Below are 18,244 nucleotides of genomic sequence, written 5' to 3'. Positions count from 1 at the left end.
AATAATTAAAATCCCAATTGTTGTTTGATTCAATCTCTTTGAATCAGAATGGAAGAGGATAGAGGCAAAGTGAGAATTTTGATCGAGAAGGCCATCAATTCGACTTCGCCTGAGGTAGAACCCCGCCTCCTCAAAGCCATTAAAACCGTCGTCCGATGTTCTGATTCGGAGCTCCGACTAGCCGCCCAAACCCTAATGGAACTCATGAAACGAGACCACTCTCAGGTCCTCTTCATCTTATCATAATCATGATCATCTTATTTAATTTGGCTTAGTTAATTATCTTTCATTTTTATATTACCTGTAATGTAATAGAATGGAGATTGAATTGGTCTTTATGGTTTTACTCTTCTGTTTTTGTATAATTGCAGTCAATTTGATTGGTTGGTTATCTTTTCAGTTTATTTTTTGCAAAAGTTAATGATTCATTGAGCATGATTGAATGGTGTTTTGTCTAGAATGCGTTGACTTGTTTAGAAAGTTTAGCCAGAAGCAAGAATTCAATTCAATTCTGTTTTGATTTACTAGAATTCAATTATTTCAATTTAAAATGGCATGATCAACGAAGCGAAGATGTTCTATAAATGGCGCGATTTTGCAAGAGTTATTCGATAAAAGGTCTTTGACTTTTAGAATGAGATTTTTAAAACAGTAAGATAACTGCTTTTGTTTATGAAGCATACCCTAAGTATTTGGTTAATGATTGTGTTGGCAGGTCAGGTATCTCTCACTTCTCATAATTGATCAGCTATTCATGCGATCAAAGCTTTTTAGGACCCTTATTGTTGAGAATTTGGATCACCTGTTGACGTTAAGTGTTGGATTCAGAAGGAATTTGCCACTTCCTGCTCCTCCGGCTGTTGCATCTGTCCTCCGTTCAAAGGCGATTGAATTCTTGGAGAAGTGGAATGCCTCTTTTGGGATTCATTATAGGCAGATTAGACTGGGTTTTGATTACCTTAAGAACACTCTCCGGTTCCAATTTCCTAATATCCAGGCAAATGCAGCACGACTTCAGCAGGAAAGAAGGGAAAGAGAATTGAGGTCAAAAGAGATTCTGCAGAATAAGTTTGAAATGCTAAAGGAAAATTTATCTTCAATAAAGAACGAGATACAATCAACAGTGGACGAGATAGGAGAATGCTTAGAAATTGTTCGGTCTGAAAAGGAAACTATGGCAGTTGGACCTTTAGATGATGAGGATTTTGAAGAGTACCGTCCTTCAGAATTAAGGCAGATCCGTCTTGATTCATTAAGAGAAGGAGAAAAGATTCACGAGAACAGTGAGAATGAAGTCGTGTTTGATGCATTGAGAGAGATGTTCAAGCTTCTAGTAACAAAGCATCTGGTTACAGTCCAAGAGTGGATATCTGTTCTTATACGGGTTGAAGTGGCAGATAACAGAACTAGAAATTCCTATCTGAAGGAGTTCATTGATATCCAAAAACGTCTCCAATCTGTGAAGAAGAAATGTGTTGAACTAGGTTGTGTTCTTCCAGACACTACAAAGCATGAAAAAGAAAAGGAAGAAGATTTTTGGGAGGATGGTAAGATTGAATCAGCTGAAATTGAGAATACATCCAGTCTCTTAGCTGCGAATCTTTCCATTGCTTCAACTTCTGGGGAGGTAAAAACTAAAGATCCTGCAAGTAGTAAAAAGGAAGCAAAATCTAATAGGTCCCAAGGTCACGAACGTGACACTACGAATTCTAGCTCACTTCGAAACGAGCTCTTAGCTGAAGCTCCAGTTATAAACTGGGGCTCTTTCCTCGATGACTGGGGTTCAAATAGGGATGTTCTGGCCAATCAAAGAGGTTTGGAGCTTGAAAGTCACTGGGGTAGGGTAGACCATGATGCAGTTATCCCAGCAGATAAAATTGCAGACCTAAATATCCGGGCTACTGTTTACCAAGAAGAGAAAGTAGAAATACAACCATGCCGTGCTCCATTGCGTAAAGGTGGACTTTGTCAGAGAAGAGATTTCAGAGTTTGCCCTTTTCATGGAGCCATCATACCTAGAGATGATGAAGGAAATCCGGTCAAGCAGAGCATATCCACAGATCATACAACTGTTGATTCTAATCTAGTGGAGCAATTAGCAGAACAAGCTGTGAAGAATGTCCGGGATAGAGATACCGAGGAAGCTAAGAAAAGAAAGATGGATAAGCAGTTGCAGAAGCGTGCAAAGCTTGCAAAGGTTCGGGAACATAATGATGCAGTTCTTAGGGATGCTGCGTTGGCTTCAACTTCGAATTCTGCATTTGTTGGAGAGGATCTGTATGCAGCCACTGGTGGGAGGTCATCCGCAAGAAACAAAAAGGATAGCCTTACAGCAATGCTGCGTAAGAAAGAAACCACGAAAGATCGATTAGCTCAGCGACTGTTGAACACCCGAGCTAGAGATTCAACAGTAAGGCAGCTTACCCTCGGTGAAGATTCAACTTACAGAGAAGCATTCCCAAATCAGTGGTAGGCTGTCTCTCTATTTGCAGCTCCCAGAGTTTTAACAGGGACCCAAAATCAGCAGAATTCGAAATGCTATCAATTAAAAGATCAGTTTCAATTTGATGGGAAACAAATCACTGCATCTTGATTTCAATGATGACATCATGTATCCAGAAGATAGTTGTAAACTATGATGGACGGGAATCTGCTGGAGTCCTACGTTTCAGTGTATGTTTTTCTTTCTGAAAACGCTTTTGAAATTTCTAAATTTTATATTTACAGTCTAATCTTGTAAAGAAAACATCATTTTGTCGTTTCTCATTTAGTCATTTCCGTTTCCATGTTAGATAGGTTGTAAATACTAAATAGTTGGCCGAAACAATTTTGTAACATAATGTATTCATTGACATAAACAGCGAGTCTCCGGTTTGAGGCTGTTTTTCTGCTGGAAATTGTATAAACTCATTTTTCTGAGACAAAAACGAAATAATTTGCAATCAGTTTTTGATTAGTTACTTATGGCTTAAGTGGTTATTGGGTTAGGTAAGGTTACTTGTTTAAGGCAAGACAAGAAAGCAGGAAAAATGACATTAGAATCGTTTTATTCTAATAATAAAGCTTTCATCTTGAAGTAACGTAAAAGGCAAGCTATGTTTTAATGCCATTATCATCTAAAAAAATCTCTTTCCAACTATAAAATCAGAAAATTGCACGAGCACAGATGCTATTTATATGTAATCATATTGGCACCGTTAAAAGATAATAATGCTGCTTAGTTGGATATGCAATGATCATGAAATTACAAATACCAAAGAACTAATGCTAACGGTAAGCCGACACCTTAAGTTGCAAGTTAAAGATGGGGTTACAGTGTAGACCTTGAAATTCTGATTTGCTTTTGGAACTAGTGGTTCAACGAACTTGAACCTGCTGTTCGTAATGGTTGTTAAAAGCGCGCCTAATTGATAAAAAGGCGCCAGACAAAGGTGGTGCACCTTATAAACACCTCAAGCGATTATATTTTTTTGGATGCCTCAGGCGTCAACTGAATTGTGAAGAGCATTATTTTCATGCCATAAACGCTGCAACTTGAGTTGAAAGAACTCTGTTTTTATGTATTTGTTATACTATTTAGCTTTGAGCGTTTAGAAAAATAAAATATAAACAAAACAATGTTGTTGAAATAAAAATCTTATAAATATCATATTTTGCATTCAACAACTACCGACGGTTGCACTCTTGCTCTGTTTTTATCATATCGACAATATATATGTATATATTCATTCGAGCATGCGCTTTTCTTGCGCTCAACGCCTCCGGCTATATGTGGCCTTTACCCTTCAAGTGTGCTTAGTGCTTGCTCTTAACGATATGCCGCTGACTCGGATTCAAACAAGAGATTATAAGAATTTCAACAATAATCAAACTGTTGATATTGAACATTATGGTAACTTGTTTATAAGTGATTGATTTCTGTAGTTTGAGTCTATATGTCAAGGATTTAAGATGCATGTGGAACAGTTTTGGAGCAGTTTGCAAGTTGGAGTGTCGATATCATTGGATTTTTCATATTGTTTATTTGTCTAATTAGATGCTACCAAATAGATACTAGTTTGAATTCAAAATTTAATAATTTTATTTTTTTAGAATAAGTGAGTGTTTGATTAAATTATATTTAGGTCAAATATAAAAAGTTTTGACTCCCAGCAACTGATGTAAGTATTTGGTAAAATATTAGTATAATGAGCATATGTTAATATATCATGCCATTTTAAATTGAAATAGATATATCAGTTTTCTAATAAACTCATTTAAACTATTTGTAAATGAAAAAATATTTGTGGATTATATAAAATAAAAAATTTATAGTGACTATAATTTAATTAATTCTTTGAGTTAATTAATTTTTTAAAGTAAATGTAAATATAAATTAATTTTTAAAATTTCAAATTATTTCTCTTATTAAAAAATATTTTAACCAATGAGTTGTAGCTCAAATGTTGTAAGCGCTGCACAACAAACTGTAAGGTCGTGGGTTCAATTTTTCCTGCAAGCGCTCTCCCTCCCCTATTATCAATTAAAAAAATTAATAATTTATTTATTAATATAAATTATTATATATATTAAACATTAAATTTAATTAAAATTGAACTAAAGAAATAATATACAACAGTCAGCTATTTACTACTAACATGGATTTTAAACCACTAAATTAGAGATATTTGCAACATTAATCTAAACTTTTTTGATATGATGTGATGAAAACTTGAAATGAAAGTTTGTCGTATGATAATTAATGAAAACAATATGTAATAATAATTACAATCAAGAGCTTAGTTTATTTCCCAAAAGAAAAACAAATCACCGGCATAAAAATTAAAAATAAAATAAAATAATAATACACTAAATTCCCATTATTTAATTAATTTACAATTCCTCGACAAGCTACTTTTTAATAATTCCACCTAATATCTATCTAAAAAATCAAAATAATTTAGGTTTCTTTAAAATTTGCCCTCTCTACTGAAACCCTTTTTGATGATGATGATGATGTTCATCAGCTGACTCTCTTAATGTCCACCATCATTTTTCTCATCTGTCACCTCCTTTTTCTTTCTAAATTACCAAATTAAACCCCCCACTTACACATTCATTCAATCATACCCCTCTCTGATCTCCAATTTTTCTATCTTTTTATCCGAATTACACATCAAAAAGAAAAAAATTAATCAATCCCCATGAAAGAACAATACCCTCTTGGTTGAAATCTTGAATACCCATCTGGGTATTAATTATTAAACGCCTCGGTTTCGGGAAAAAAATAAAGATTGGAATTTTAATTTTTTTTTTATGAATGGAGATAGATAGCCCTGAAAGTGTAGCGTCGTCAGATTTGATAGATGAGGATGAGATCCGTCACCATATCCATCAATACCCTTCAGTTCCGAAGGCGCAAATTAATAGTAATAGCGCCAATGGTAACAGTTTGTCCCCGGCAATTCAGTCTATCAGTGTTCATGAGCTCCTTGAATGCCCTGTTTGTACCAATTCTATGTACCCTCCAATTCATCAGGTTTGTTCTTTTTATTGCTTTTTTGGTTTGTGGGTTGTTTAATTTTGTTATCTTGATCCAGTTTGGTTCTTTGGTTTTTATGGGTTGTTATGTGAAATTGAAGCAAGTTGGGTTATGTGTTGGGTTATTTTAGGGGAGATTGTTCTCAATTGGTTAATTGATTGAATTTATGGTGATTTGGAAGTGCATTTGTGTGTTAAAAGATCTTTGAAGCCCGCACGGGTTTGGTGTAGTGGAGGCTCAGCCATCTGGGTGCTACGGTCACGTGTTCAAACATGGCTACGACCTTTCCAATGAATGGAGTGGTTGAGACTGGGCTGCTGGCCGTTATAGCCTGGACTTGCCAGGTATGTGGGCTTGCGGGCGGTCCACATTCCGGCGTTTGATAGTGATCCTAGACTTGGACTCGGAGGAGTGTGTGCTTATTACCTAAAGAAAGATCTTTGAACTGTAAAATTGTGATGGTTTTGATGCTTCTGTGTTGATTGTATTGGGTTTTTTTCTGTGCAAGTGTGATCAATTTTGGCGGTTCACTGCTACACATTGTCAGTCATTGAGGATTGTTACCAATTTAATGATATCCTTATCTAGATGGAGCTGTCTTTTACAACAATGAAAATCAGTACAAGCTCTTCTAGAAGCTATATAAGAATTGGCATGAACAGGCTCTCAGAGAGCATTCCCAATTTGGATTTTACTTAAACACATTTTCTTTTAGTTTTCTCTCCAAACAAACATCCAAAACTTGGAAAGTTGGTTGTGACTTGTTGCTTTTGTCCTCCTAGTTAGTCCTTATTACTTCTTACAAGTAAAAGAGTCATGAGATTTGAATTAGAGGGTCTTTAAGGGCATGAATTTTGTTCTGTGCAACGAGAATATGACATGTTGCTTATGTTGATTTCTTGAGTTGAGACCGAGCTTTCCCTTTCTAAATCCTAAGACACTAGGTATGATGGTTTCATCTCATCAATTCATGGACCCGCTCATGACTATATACGAGTGAGATCATACTGGGTTTTAGTTGAACGTTAGGATTTGGTAAAAGTATTGTAGGACTTTCTGCTTTAAGAATCAAAATATGACAAACTAAATGGGTATGGACTTAATGTCCGAATTTGGTGGCCTTTGTGGGTTTTGGATGAGATAGATGATACCTTCTACACTTTCAACTCTCTCTTAAAACAGCAGGGTTTTCTTTGTTATCTCATCTGAGTGCTGTTTGCTTCCAGGCTTTGTAGAGTGGGAATAACTGCTTTTGCTGTTCTTCACTCGTTGTTTTCACTCTTTCGCCTAGCTGTTAAAATTTGTTCAATTAGCTAAAAGATTTGAACTGATACCAATAGCAAATTGTTTCTTTATGCAGTGCCATAATGGACATACACTCTGTTCAACATGTAAGACAAGGGTCCATAACCGTTGTCCCACTTGTAGGCAAGAGCTTGGTGATATTAGATGTCTAGCATTGGAAAAAGTGGCTGAATCACTTGAACTGCCGTGCAAGTACACATCACTTGGATGCCCAGAGATCTTTCCTTACTACAGTAAACTTAAACACGAGGCCCTATGTAACTTCAGGCCATATACCTGTCCGTATGCTGGATCTGAGTGTGTTGTTGTTGGGGACATTCCTTTCCTTGTTGCTCATCTGAGAGACGACCACAAAGTAGATATGCATTCTGGATGCACATTCAACCATCGTTATGTAAAGTCTAATCCACGTGAAGTAGAAAACGCAACATGGATGTTAACTGTAAGTGTTTGTTTTCTCTTATATAATTAGCTGTAAGAAAGATAAATCCTCATGTCCTACTTTCATTTCAGAAGGAAATAATCAATTACTAATAAATAATTATTACAAGGCTACAACCTTGCTGGCTAGGTTTTGTAAAATAGAAGTTATGTAACATGATTGGGCATCTTTTTGTGCCATTAGGAGAAAAATTGCATATATATAAATGCAAAATAATAGGGAGACTGCACGTGCGCACGTGCCTTACGCCTTGGGGCTCAATGGTGTAAGATGTTCTGAATGCCTTGCTAGGTAGAAAATTTATGGAAAAATAAACAAAGGGGAGCATATTATTTAATGAGTGTGGCGCCGAAGGTTAATACTTCTACAGTTCATCAAAATGCATAATGTGTTATAGTTTTCTTTTTGGTTGTCATGAACTTCTTTGCTGGTTTGAATGTGAATGAATGGGTCATGCTGTGTAGGTGTTCCACTGTTTCGGCCAGTACTTCTGTCTGCATTTCGAAGCATTCCAACTAGGAATGGCACCTGTTTATATGGCATTTCTTCGTTTCATGGGGGACGAGACGGAAGCCCGTAACTACAGTTACAGCCTGGAGGTTGGGGGATATGGCCGAAAACTCATTTGGGAAGGGACCCCACGAAGTGTTAGAGATAGCCACAGGAAGGTTAGGGATAGCCATGATGGCCTCATTATACAGAGGAACATGGCCCTTTTCTTCTCCGGAGGTGATAGGAAAGAGCTAAAGCTTCGAGTTACAGGACGAATATGGAAAGAACAGCAAAATCAAGAAGGCGGGGCTTGCATACCCAATCTCTGCAGTTAGATTCTTGCGTCTTTTGTAATATTAGTATTTGAGCATCCGTATGTATGCATTTTGAAGGCTTATGCTTTATAAATTGTCAATAAACTACTCAAAGAAGTTACTTCTGCAACTGTGTTGTGAATTCACCATTTTAAAAGCTGCGCCATTCATTCTTGTGTGCTTCATCTGTAATTCGTTTACTTATTGAAGTTACTGCTCTGAAAACCAGATCAATTTTTGTTTTCACATCTCTTGAACCTTATTATGTTTATTTATCGAATTCACATGGGAACTGAGAATACAAACTCGTCATGACAGAATCAAACTCATCGTGGATGTGAACCTGAAGCGATCCCGTCCTGGCTGGATGATTCAGATCAATCTCCTTTAAGATCCGAATTATTGGTTTAGGCATGATTCTTACATAGTAGCAAAACGGAGATGGCAGTCATAGACATAGTTGAAGGCATGAACTTCGCAATACACATTAGACAGCTTGCATTGATCAAGCACCAAATATGGATTAATATCTGCATTTTGTCATTTGAAAAATGTACATTTCAATTACAAAAATCCCCTTCAAGTTAATATTTTTTCACAATTCAACCCTTTAAAATTTAATTACTTATGGATATTATTTGGCTCGTCCCTAGACAGACCCTGAATTTGTGACAAAATATCTGATCACACATTATAACTTAAAATGTGGCAAAATAAACTTATCCACCTGCTATTTTAACGTTTTTGTTAAATATACCACAATCTTTAAATCTTACTAGTTTGATCCATCATTTTTTAAATCTTTGTTAGATATATCCACGTTTTCTTTGGAGCTTACATGCCACATAGGATAAACTTTGCGACCAACATTATGCCACATTTATGAGTAAATTTGGCAAAGAATGAAAAGATAATAGATCAAAACTGCTAAAATATAAGATTGGTATATTTAACAAAAGACTTAATTACTTAAAAAACACTCACCTTGAACTTTTTTTTCGTTTATACCCTGACCTAAGAAAAAAATCATTTAATACCCTGACGTATGTATTTATGTTTCACCTCTACCCCGAGACACTAAATTAACCTCTTTTCATTAAAAAAAAAGTTTAAAATAGTTCTTTATTTTTAACCTAAACTAATTAGCTACAGGTATGGCGCTAGCTAAGCTTGTAATTACTGTAGCTCCCCAAAAGCTCATCTGACCCCAAGGTAGTACGTATCCTATAAAAGCTGTCACAATCATTAATAGGAAGATTACAACTCCGAGACCACCAGTCTCGTCAAATGTATCAAACTTCGAAGGGACGTAGTATCGCGGGATTAATTGTAAATGAATTTTTCTCTAAATGAAGGACTATTTTAAACTTTTTTTAAATGAAAAGAGGTTAATTTAGTGCTTCGAAGTAGAGGTGAAACATAAACACATACGCCAGGGTATAAATGAATTTTTTTCTAAATTAGGGTATAACGAAAAAAAAGTTCAAGATGGGTGGTTTTTAAGTAATTAAGCCTTAATAAAACACTAAAATTATGGGTAGATAATTTCAGTTTGCCATAAATTTAAGAGTTCAATAAATTCCAACTTTTGTTTAACTATTTGGTGGCAAACTTGTTTTATCTTCCCTCAGCAAAACCCTTTATTCCGGAAGGGTTTTAAGTTTTAACTAACTACAGAAAACCCAAATGCCTTCGAAAATGTTGATAAAAGTCTAATCTTTTTCTTTCTTCTTCTTCCAAATGGAGCTTCTAAATCCTCCATTTTCCAAGAAATCTCTTTATATCCCACGCTACTCATTCCCCACTCACAAATTCTCCATTACTACTCGAAAAAGCAGAAACCTTACCAAATTTCACAAAAAACCATCCAATTTCTCCTTCTCTGCCACCAGAAATCTGCAGGTTTCAGCTCACTTTGGAGGACCAACTAATCGCAGAAATTCCCTCAGGAAAAAGCTCACTGATGATCACCAGGTGACTCAAAAGCTTCCCATTTCTTTAATTCCAAGCTCTGATTCTCAAAGCTTGAATCTTTATGCTGATAATATTGTTATAGCTCAAGAGAATTTAGATAATGATTGTGTAGAAGAGAGTGATTCTAGCAAAGAAAAATCTAATTTACTTGATAAGTCAGTGATGTCAAGTAAGCTAGAGAATTGGGTTGATCAGTATAATAAAGATGTTGCATACTGGGGTATTGGTTCTGCTCATATTTTCACTGTTGTGCATGATGTAGAAGGGAATGTGAAGCGGGTCGTAGTCGACGAGAATGAAATTTTGAATAGAAGTCAAGAATCTAGGAGTGTGAATGGAGTGAATTCGAAAATTTTGTATGCTAAGGGTTTGGCTAGAGAGATGGAGAGAGGAGGAAACGTTATTCCGAGGAATAGCTCAGTTGCAAAGTTTGTTGTTTCCGACAAGGATTTTGGTTTTGTACAAACAATTCAGAATGCTGTTCTTAGGCCTGAAGTTATCCATGTAGTTTCAGGATTTGGAAAGATTGTATTTTTTGGTTCTGTTGCGATCTGGGCGCTGAAGAAGCTGTATTCTTTTAAAAATAGGGAGGACAAGTTGACGGAATTAGAGAAGGAAATGATGATGAGAAAGATAAAGTCTAGAAAAGAGAAAGATAAGTTGAAGCAAGGTGAAGTGGAAGTTGTTCAAGAGCCTTTGGAATTGCGGTGGAAGCCAACTGAAATACCAAAACTGGACAAGCAGGAGCTGATGAAAAATATATTAGAATCACAGGCTGGAAAGGATAAATTAATGTCGGTGGGTTCTTCTAGTTCCCAAACTATCAGAGGTATGGGATTGGATGAAAGAGTTCAGGAAATTAGAGCAATGGCAAGGGAAGCTCGGGAAATTGAGTTACGAGAACAGGCAATGGCTAATAATGATAAAGAACAGAAACAGACGGTGGCTGTGGAATCATCGAGTCAGACAGACATGATTGAAGTGCATTCGGGTGAGGGTGAAAGTGACATTGCAAATGGAGAATCAAGTCAAAGAAATGATAATGATACTCAAATAGAGCTGTTAATTGATAGACCAGAAGATGCTGATATTGAATGTCTTCATAGTGTATCTTCTGAAAAGGATGAAGCGGTGCAGTCTAAAAGTTCAAGTTTAGAAGTTTCAAAAGACGTGCAAACTATGGCAGATGGTGAAATTCAGTTTTCGTCTGATACTCGTGAATTACACATGCCTAATGGCAGTTCTACTACAATGAAACCAAGGATAATACTGTCAATTAAAGAAGCAAGGGATTACCTTTCAAAGAAAGGCAACGAAACTTCTCGAGAGCCTCAAATTGATACTGATAAAGAAAGTACCATCAGTTCAAGTGTGCATAGTGATAAAGCATCTGGTGGTGAAACAAACCAAAGTAAAAGTACAGATAGAAAAGCATTTGAACCTATTGCTTTGCACAGAACGTCCGATCCTTTACCTGGCGCAGATATTCCTGGAGAGGTGAAGAAAACTGTTTTAACCAATAAAAATATTGCCAGTAACTCTGACGAAAAATCTAAGTTGAAGAATCTTGGAAATTCAGAGAGACTTTTTAATGGCGATAGCAATCGCAGTACAGAGCGCAAACAGTCTGTCAAGACAGAAAACTGGATAGAAAAAAACTTTCACGAAGTTGAACCCATAATTAAGAAGATGGGTGAGGGGATTAGGGATAATTACAAGCTCGCTAGAGACAGAGCAGATCAGCATACAGGAACTGATATAACGAATCTTGAGTACATCAATGATGATAGTGAATATGATTGGATGAAAGATGACGATCTCAGGGAAATAGTTTTTCAAGTCCGAGACAATGAGTTGTCAGGAAAGGATCCATTTTATCTCATAAATGCTGAAGATAAACTGAAATTCTTCAAAGGACTTGAGGAGAAAGTGGAGAAAGAGAATGAAAAGTTGCTTCGAGTGCATGAGTACCTCCATTCAAATATTGAAAATCTTGACTATGGTGCAGGTAATTGATTGCCATATAATTATTACTTTCATGTTGTTTTATTCTAATCATATAGCTGCACGACTATGCTACTGAATCCATGCCCTTCACTCTTGTTTTATTATATCAATTGTTAGTTATACTAGTTCCAAATGGATAGAAGTTTTCATCACAAAATACCAATAAAATTAGTAAATTATTATTAGTAAAATCATTTTAATTTTTCATTATCAATCAAATTGATGCGAATGTTTCTCATTCTTTAGATGGAATCAGCTTGTATGATGAGCCAGAAAAATTTAAACCACGCTGGAAAAGGCCTCCATTAGAAAAGAATCCTGAGTTCCTGACCAACTCGCAAAAACAACAAACAGATATTAATGGGAATGCAGACAATAACTTGATCCAAAAATCAACAGAATCCCTGGTCAATGAGAATTCTGTCAATTCGTTGTCAGACAATGTTGCAGGGAGAAATACACGTAATAAGGATGCTAAAGGTTCCAAGACGATTATTGAAGGTAGTGATGGCTCTGTTAGAGCTGGAAAAAAATCAGGTAAGGAGTTTTGGCAACACACAAAGAAATGGTCTCGTGGATTTTTGGAATCTTATAATGCAGAGTCAGACCCAGAAGCAAAATCCATCATGAAGGATATGGGGAAGGATTTGGATAGATGGATCACTGAAGCTGAAATACAGGAGGCTGCTGATCTAATGAATAAATTGCCCGAGAGAAATAAGAAATTTATGGAGAAGAAAATGGACAAACTTAAAAGGGAAATGGAATTGTTTGGACCACAAGCTGTTGTGAGCAAGTACCGTGAGTATGCTGACCATAAGGAAGAAGACTACTTATGGTGGTTAGATCTTCCACATATACTGGTACGTAAAAGTGCATCAATCGGTAGCTATGCTTAACATAGGCTTCCAATCCTTTTTTGTGTGGGAGAAAGCTAGAGATAAAATATTGTTACTTACAGTCTTACACTATAGTTCTCATTCTATGTTTTCTTTTCTACTTGTTCTTTTGGGGACATCAATGGTATTCAACTGTTTTGGCTATTGCCTCTTGGTCTATCAGAGATAATGATAATGCACTCGGATGTGCGTGATAATTGAGCTAATTGTGTTGCTTTTTGCAGTGTATTGAGTTGTATGCAACTCAAAATGGGGAGGATCAAATAGGATTTTATTCATTGGAGATGGCTGCTGATCTTGAACTGGAACCAAAACCACGTCATGTAATTGCTTTCGAGGATGCTGGTGACTGCAAAAACTTCTGTTACATTGTTCAAGCTCACATGGATATGCTTGCAAATGGCCATGCATTTGTTGTTCCGAGGCCTCCAAAGGTAGATTTACTATACCTTTCTGATTATCAGTTTTCCAGTAGATAACCAAGTTCTTGGAAGATTCTCATCATTCAAAGATGAACCATCAGAAACATTTTTTTTGCTGTATCAGTAAATAGTTTAACCAAACTAGATCCAAGCTGTTGCTATTTGCTTTTATTTATCTTCCTCACTCTCCATTAACACTATGCAATCTTGTACCAAATTTGTTCTGTTGGTTGAAGTAATCCCGTTAAAAATTTTCATGATGCCTTTGAGCTGGCAAAATTTTGCTCTTTTATAGCTGTTTTTGTATGTTAATAGGATGCCTTTCGGGATGCCAAAGCAAGCGGGTTTGGGGTAACTGTTATAAGGAAAAAGGAGCTCCAACTGAATATAGACTCTCTGGAAGAGGTAGAGGAACAAATCACAGAGATTGGGAGCAAAATGTACCATGATGGGCTCATGCGGGAGCGTTCTATTGATATAAGCGCACTGACAAAAGGTGTTTTCGGTTTTAAGGGCCAACCTGCTAGTGCTAAGAGGTATTTTAATTTTGATTTTGGGTCAAATTTGCTGGTAACCAGAGGCACTAAAAAAGGGGAGGCTGTGGTTTGTTGGTTGATTAGAACAGACACTGTAATTTACTGATTTCAATGATTGAACAATATGCAACTATCCTGAAATTTCCTTAATGTTCCAATCTTCAGGAAGAAAAAGACCAAGCGGGCGCTGAAGAAGCCTAGAAATAACGGAAGATAACGTTTGGGAGCTGATTAACTTCCAGTTCCACCACCAATTTCCATCACCACATTCAACTGGAAAATTGTGTTATGACAAGGATGAAGAGATGCAGAAATGGATCAACATCTAAAATTGCTCAAGTTATATTATTTAATGATATGTAATCATCAAAATCAAGGAGTTCTATTTTCTCCTATTACTGAACAGATATCATATAAATGCTACAGAGCAAATGTACAAAAGAAATACAATACAATTATGTCCAATTGTCTGATATTCATGATAAAGGAATCAGGTTCTTCACTTCAATTTAATCAAGAATTTTTCTTCTTCTATCAGTTGGCAAATAAAAGACCTATGAGAAATGAACAAGAAAACAAGAGATGAACCCATTTTCACCTTCACATATAGTATACTGAAGCTAAAGGATCTCTACCATACGTGCATATGTCGAGGGTCATGGACAAATTAGGAGCTCAGATGTTATCCACAAAATAGAATGTAGAAGATCCAGCAATGTCATCGAGATAGAGATGCGGCATACGTAGGGTCATCAAGGCAACGATCCATGATGTGTGATACGGTTTCAAGGAATGCATCTTCACTCGTGCCAGGAAGTGAAGAATCCTCAGCTTCTTGGACAATATTCTCAATAACAGATGGATTCTTCAATGTCTCTCTGCACATTATGCTTCCAATAGCAAAGGGAGTAAGCCCCCTCTCCGCCCCCTTCTTCAAAAGCATGGTGGAAATGCGAAGCGTACGAGCACATTCAAGTGGCATGTCCCATCCATAAAACTTCAAAAGAGCAAGATCCTCCTCAGCATCCAAATATTTTATATAGTCAATTGTGCTGGAGTCGAATGGTTGGCGCGATTGAGGCCAATAGAGCCAATCAAATGTGCAATCCTCAAACTACAAGCAAACAAATCCATCATTCTTTTTATGTCCAAACATATTATCAATAAGATTGGCAATGGATGGTCCGGATTCGAACTCTCACAATTAACATGATACGAGTTTATGATCGAAAGGAAAAACAACCTAGAAGAATACGGAAGTATAATGGAAAAAGCAAAACAGAAAGAACAACAAAGAAAACTGATGCACATGGAGTTGCCGAAAAAGTAAAGGCATGTGAAGTAAGCAATGCTTACACTTTCAGGCAGGCAGTATCCATGATCAATGGGAATCAACACAGTTTGGCCATTTTCTGAATCTTCACTCAGCAAAATATTCCCAGCATGCCTATCTGCATTCGCCAATCTTATATCTAACACGGCAATTTTGTGAACTTCCTTCACTGGGAAAGACCCAGGACCCATATCTTCACAACCTCCGCTGTTTTCCATAAACATTTGCAAGGACCCAACCTTGTACGGGTCATCCTCTGCATAGTTAAACCCTTTATGAAAGCACTTGACCAGAACCGTAGGTGGAACTCCAGCGAAGCCCTCCTCATCTCCAAATAATGACCGCCTTCCACTCTCTGGATGATCCAAAATGTAAGCTGCAACTTCCCTGAAAGCTCCTTCTCCAACTCTTGTACCCTTCTTGAGTCCTTCACCATCAGTGGACAATGGTAGCCCTCGAGGGTTATTCACAGCCATAGGCTCCTCGTCAGTTGGCTTGAAAACAGAAACAAACTTCTGACCAGAATAATCCTGCATGAAATAAGCCCCCCCTGTGCCCTCCATAGATCTTATGGGGCTATTCCTGCACTCCAATCCATCATAAGTAGCATTTATCATGTCTATAACCACAGAGTGCAATTCAATTTTAGGATTGATAATAATCGGCTCCAATAGAAAATCTCTGTCAAGAGGCTTTCTGAATAACAAATGTTCATCAACACCATACGTTATCCCATCATTTCCTTCACCAATAACATCTAGTTGTTTTCTTTCAATCTCTTCATTAATAACATCAAACTCTCTTCTACCATTCTCTTCATCATTCACTGACGGTGCAACAAGGGACAATTCATAGCTCTTATTTACAGGCCTCGTCCTGAACTTGACAGATTTCCTCGCCAAGAAATGAATAACAGCATCATTGTTATATTTACAAATATCGACAATAAGTTTCTCATCATCAAGCTTCTCGCCATCACAAACAATCTCTTGCTCATCAATATCCTCAGAGAACACTTTTTCCCTCTTAGCAACCTGCTGTTTAACATATCCAACATCTCTCCCACGCTCAACACAAAACGTATATTCTTTACCACTCACAGTCTTAACCTTTATAGCCTGAAGATCAGACAGTCTAAGAACCAAATGTAAAACATTTCCGTCGGTCACACCATAATCCTTAATGAGCGAGTCACTCCGCGATAACTCCCTACCACCACAGACCAATTTCTGATTCTTGACAACAAACCCTTTATAAGACTGAATCCTAAGCTTCACAGATTCTATAGAATCCGACTCTAGAACACGCATAGGCATCACCGACCCGCCCCCGCCCCCACCGACAGAGAGATATATCAAAATCTGCTCATCCGATGAAGGCGCATTGAAGAAATCGAGAGGTAAAACGACACCGTTTTGGATCGGACAGAGAGCAACACCGGACGACATCTTTTCTTGTTTTTTCTTTATTTTTTATTTATTTAAAAGATTAAAGATACTATGAAGTATACAAGAACAAATTGGATTTCAAGGGAGTTAAAAATACAAACTGTTACAAGAAATTTGACATGGTTTCTTTATTCTCAGCCATCATCATATCAAGATACAACAGCAAGAAAATCAAAAACCCTAAGAATTGAAATCCGATAACAAATTATTTACTAGGGTTAGGTTAAAGAGAAAATTAAACCTAAAAAGAAATGAATCTTACCAAGAGCGAAGGGGAAGAGCAAAGAGAGATTAAATTGAGATTGAAAAGTTTGAGAATTAAGCTTAGTGCTACATTAAAGCTCCATTACTGAATCGTCAATGGCTATGAATTAGTCGAAGATTTAATTTGTTTTTTAATTTTGGGGTGACGAAGAAGACTGTTGACGATTGGCGGAAAAGAAAACGATGACGCGTGGAGCCTATTAGATAGCGCGTCTAAAGTATTTTATTTTTAAATTTATGGTCAAATTAGTACAGTAACGTTTAATTTATTTAATAGTTGGAGTAGGTTCCAAGCTTTTTCCTTTTGTATCAGATTTATGTTACTGCTGTAAATAAAATAGTAAATAGTTATCTTGGGTGGTAAGAAAAAGTTAGAAGGAAATATAGATAAAATAGGTAACAAGATAATTACCGTAATCCAGTCAGTTTTATTTTCTGTAAATTGTACAGATTAACACTGATTAAGTTGTAGCTGACTAACAGCTCCATTTCTATATCCGTCACTTTTCTTTTACCCTTTTAAAGTTGTTTAGACTTTTAATTTCTAATAGTATTGTAAACAAATGATACATACAAACCAATGAGCTGTAGCTCAAATGATATAAGCGCTAGGCAGCAAACTGCTAAGTCGTGGGTTCAATTCCTCCCACAAGCGCTCTCCCCCCAATTATCAAAAAAAAAAAATGATACATACAAGGAAAGCAACAAATGTGATAAATAATTAAATTTGAGCCTTTTTATATAAAATTAATAAAATTGTGCATGTTTGATTAAGATTTTATAAAATGAAAATGCTGGTTCGAGTATTTAAATGTTTATGTTTAATTTGTGTTTGTTTGAATTCTAGATGAGATGTTAATGTTTTTAAACTTGTTCATATGCAGCTCTTGTTTAGTTTCTATATGTTCGTTTAAATGTTAAATGAGCCGAGCTCGTGTTTCTTCGTTTAAATGCTAAATAAGCCGGATATATATTTGTTCGTTTGGATAGTAAGAGAACTATGGGCAATTTCAAAACTGGCAGAGGTAGCATTGCGTCCTTTTTGGCAAAGCAAATGGACAACCCTTTGTCTTAAACAGGTAATAATGTAAGCATTTGACGTGATTATGCCAATTACCACAAAACTTCCCTTCTAATTCTATAATATATCTCTTGCCTCATATTTCTACCTGTTAAACTAGAACGTTCCAGAACTTCCAACAATGCCCACCCTATCATCAAATTTAGTAACGTAAATTTCTTATTTAAACCGCTTTTCTCGTAAAACTAAAAATATACCATCTTGTA

At 36.4% G+C, this 18,244-nt stretch overlaps 4 protein-coding genes across 5 annotated transcripts; 3 read left to right on the top strand and 1 right to left on the bottom strand.

Annotated features, from left to right (window-relative positions):
- On the top strand, nt 1-2,945 carry LOC126653570 (UV-stimulated scaffold protein A homolog). The gene is made up of 2 exons (XM_050347489.2): nt 1-225; nt 716-2,945. Exons 1-2 carry the CDS (start codon nt 49-51, stop codon nt 2,471-2,473), a joined length of 1,935 nt encoding a protein of 644 aa, XP_050203446.1. The 5' UTR covers nt 1-48; the 3' UTR covers nt 2,474-2,945.
- A 1,972-nt stretch (nt 2,946-4,917) lies between these two features.
- Nucleotides 4,918-8,259, top strand: LOC126687567 (E3 ubiquitin-protein ligase SINAT3). The gene is made up of 3 exons (XM_050382126.2): nt 4,918-5,518; nt 6,882-7,268; nt 7,733-8,259. The coding sequence occupies exons 1-3, from the start codon at nt 5,300-5,302 to the stop codon at nt 8,093-8,095; spliced, it is 969 nt and encodes a 322-aa protein (XP_050238083.1). The 5' UTR covers nt 4,918-5,299; the 3' UTR covers nt 8,096-8,259.
- A 1,432-nt stretch (nt 8,260-9,691) lies between these two features.
- LOC126654131 (uncharacterized) lies at nt 9,692-14,420 on the top strand. Of its 2 annotated transcripts, XM_050348197.2 has the most exons (6): nt 9,971-10,048; nt 10,311-12,056; nt 12,302-12,918; nt 13,179-13,388; nt 13,692-13,912; nt 14,078-14,420. In XM_050348197.2, exons 2-6 carry the CDS (start codon nt 10,430-10,432, stop codon nt 14,127-14,129), a joined length of 2,727 nt encoding a protein of 908 aa, XP_050204154.1. In that variant the 5' UTR covers nt 9,971-10,048; nt 10,311-10,429; the 3' UTR covers nt 14,130-14,420. The 2 variants fall into 2 exon arrangements, with proteins under 2 accessions (XP_050204153.1, XP_050204154.1); XM_050348196.2 differs by having other exon boundaries at nt 9,692-12,056.
- On the bottom strand, nt 14,227-17,165 carry LOC126654132 (phosphatidylinositol 4-kinase gamma 4-like). Its single transcript, XM_050348198.2, has 2 exons — nt 15,269-17,165; nt 14,227-15,026 (listed from the first exon to the last, which is right to left on the bottom strand). Exons 1-2 carry the CDS (start codon nt 16,691-16,693, stop codon nt 14,631-14,633), a joined length of 1,821 nt encoding a protein of 606 aa, XP_050204155.1. The 5' UTR covers nt 16,694-17,165; the 3' UTR covers nt 14,227-14,630.
- Between the last annotated feature and the right edge of the window lie 1,079 nt (nt 17,166-18,244).

Source organism: Mercurialis annua, linkage group LG6 (assembly GCF_937616625.2).
Source record: "Mercurialis annua linkage group LG6, ddMerAnnu1.2, whole genome shotgun sequence".
NCBI classification, from domain to species: Eukaryota; Viridiplantae; Streptophyta; class Magnoliopsida; order Malpighiales; family Euphorbiaceae; genus Mercurialis; species Mercurialis annua.
This window is presented reverse-complemented; position numbering and strand designations above follow the sequence as displayed.

Bases quoted from the DNA above. Each gene is read 5' to 3' on its own strand.
- LOC126654131 (XM_050348196.2), top strand. From the start codon at position 9,815: ATGGAGCTTCTAAATCCTCCATTTTCCAAGAAATCTCTTTATATCCCA. The intron at 12,057-12,301 runs GTAATTGATTGC...CTCATTCTTTAG, and splicing joins AAATCTTGACTATGGTGCAG to ATGGAATCAGCTTGTATGAT. The intron at 12,919-13,178 runs GTACGTAAAAGT...TGCTTTTTGCAG, and splicing joins TAGATCTTCCACATATACTG to TGTATTGAGTTGTATGCAAC.
- LOC126653570 (XM_050347489.2), top strand. From the start codon at position 49: ATGGAAGAGGATAGAGGCAAAGTGAGAATTTTGATCGAGAAGGCCATC. The intron at 226-715 runs GTCCTCTTCATC...TTGTGTTGGCAG, and splicing joins TGAAACGAGACCACTCTCAG to GTCAGGTATCTCTCACTTCT.
- LOC126687567 (XM_050382126.2), top strand. From the start codon at position 5,300: ATGGAGATAGATAGCCCTGAAAGTGTAGCGTCGTCAGATTTGATAGAT. The intron at 5,519-6,881 runs GTTTGTTCTTTT...TTCTTTATGCAG, and splicing joins TGTACCCTCCAATTCATCAG to TGCCATAATGGACATACACT. The intron at 7,269-7,732 runs GTAAGTGTTTGT...CATGCTGTGTAG, and splicing joins ACGCAACATGGATGTTAACT to GTGTTCCACTGTTTCGGCCA.
- LOC126654132 (XM_050348198.2), bottom strand. From the start codon at position 16,693: ATGTCGTCCGGTGTTGCTCTCTGTCCGATCCAAAACGGTGTCGTTTTA. The intron at 15,027-15,268 runs GTAAGCATTGCT...GTTTGCTTGTAG, and splicing joins GATACTGCCTGCCTGAAAGT to TTTGAGGATTGCACATTTGA.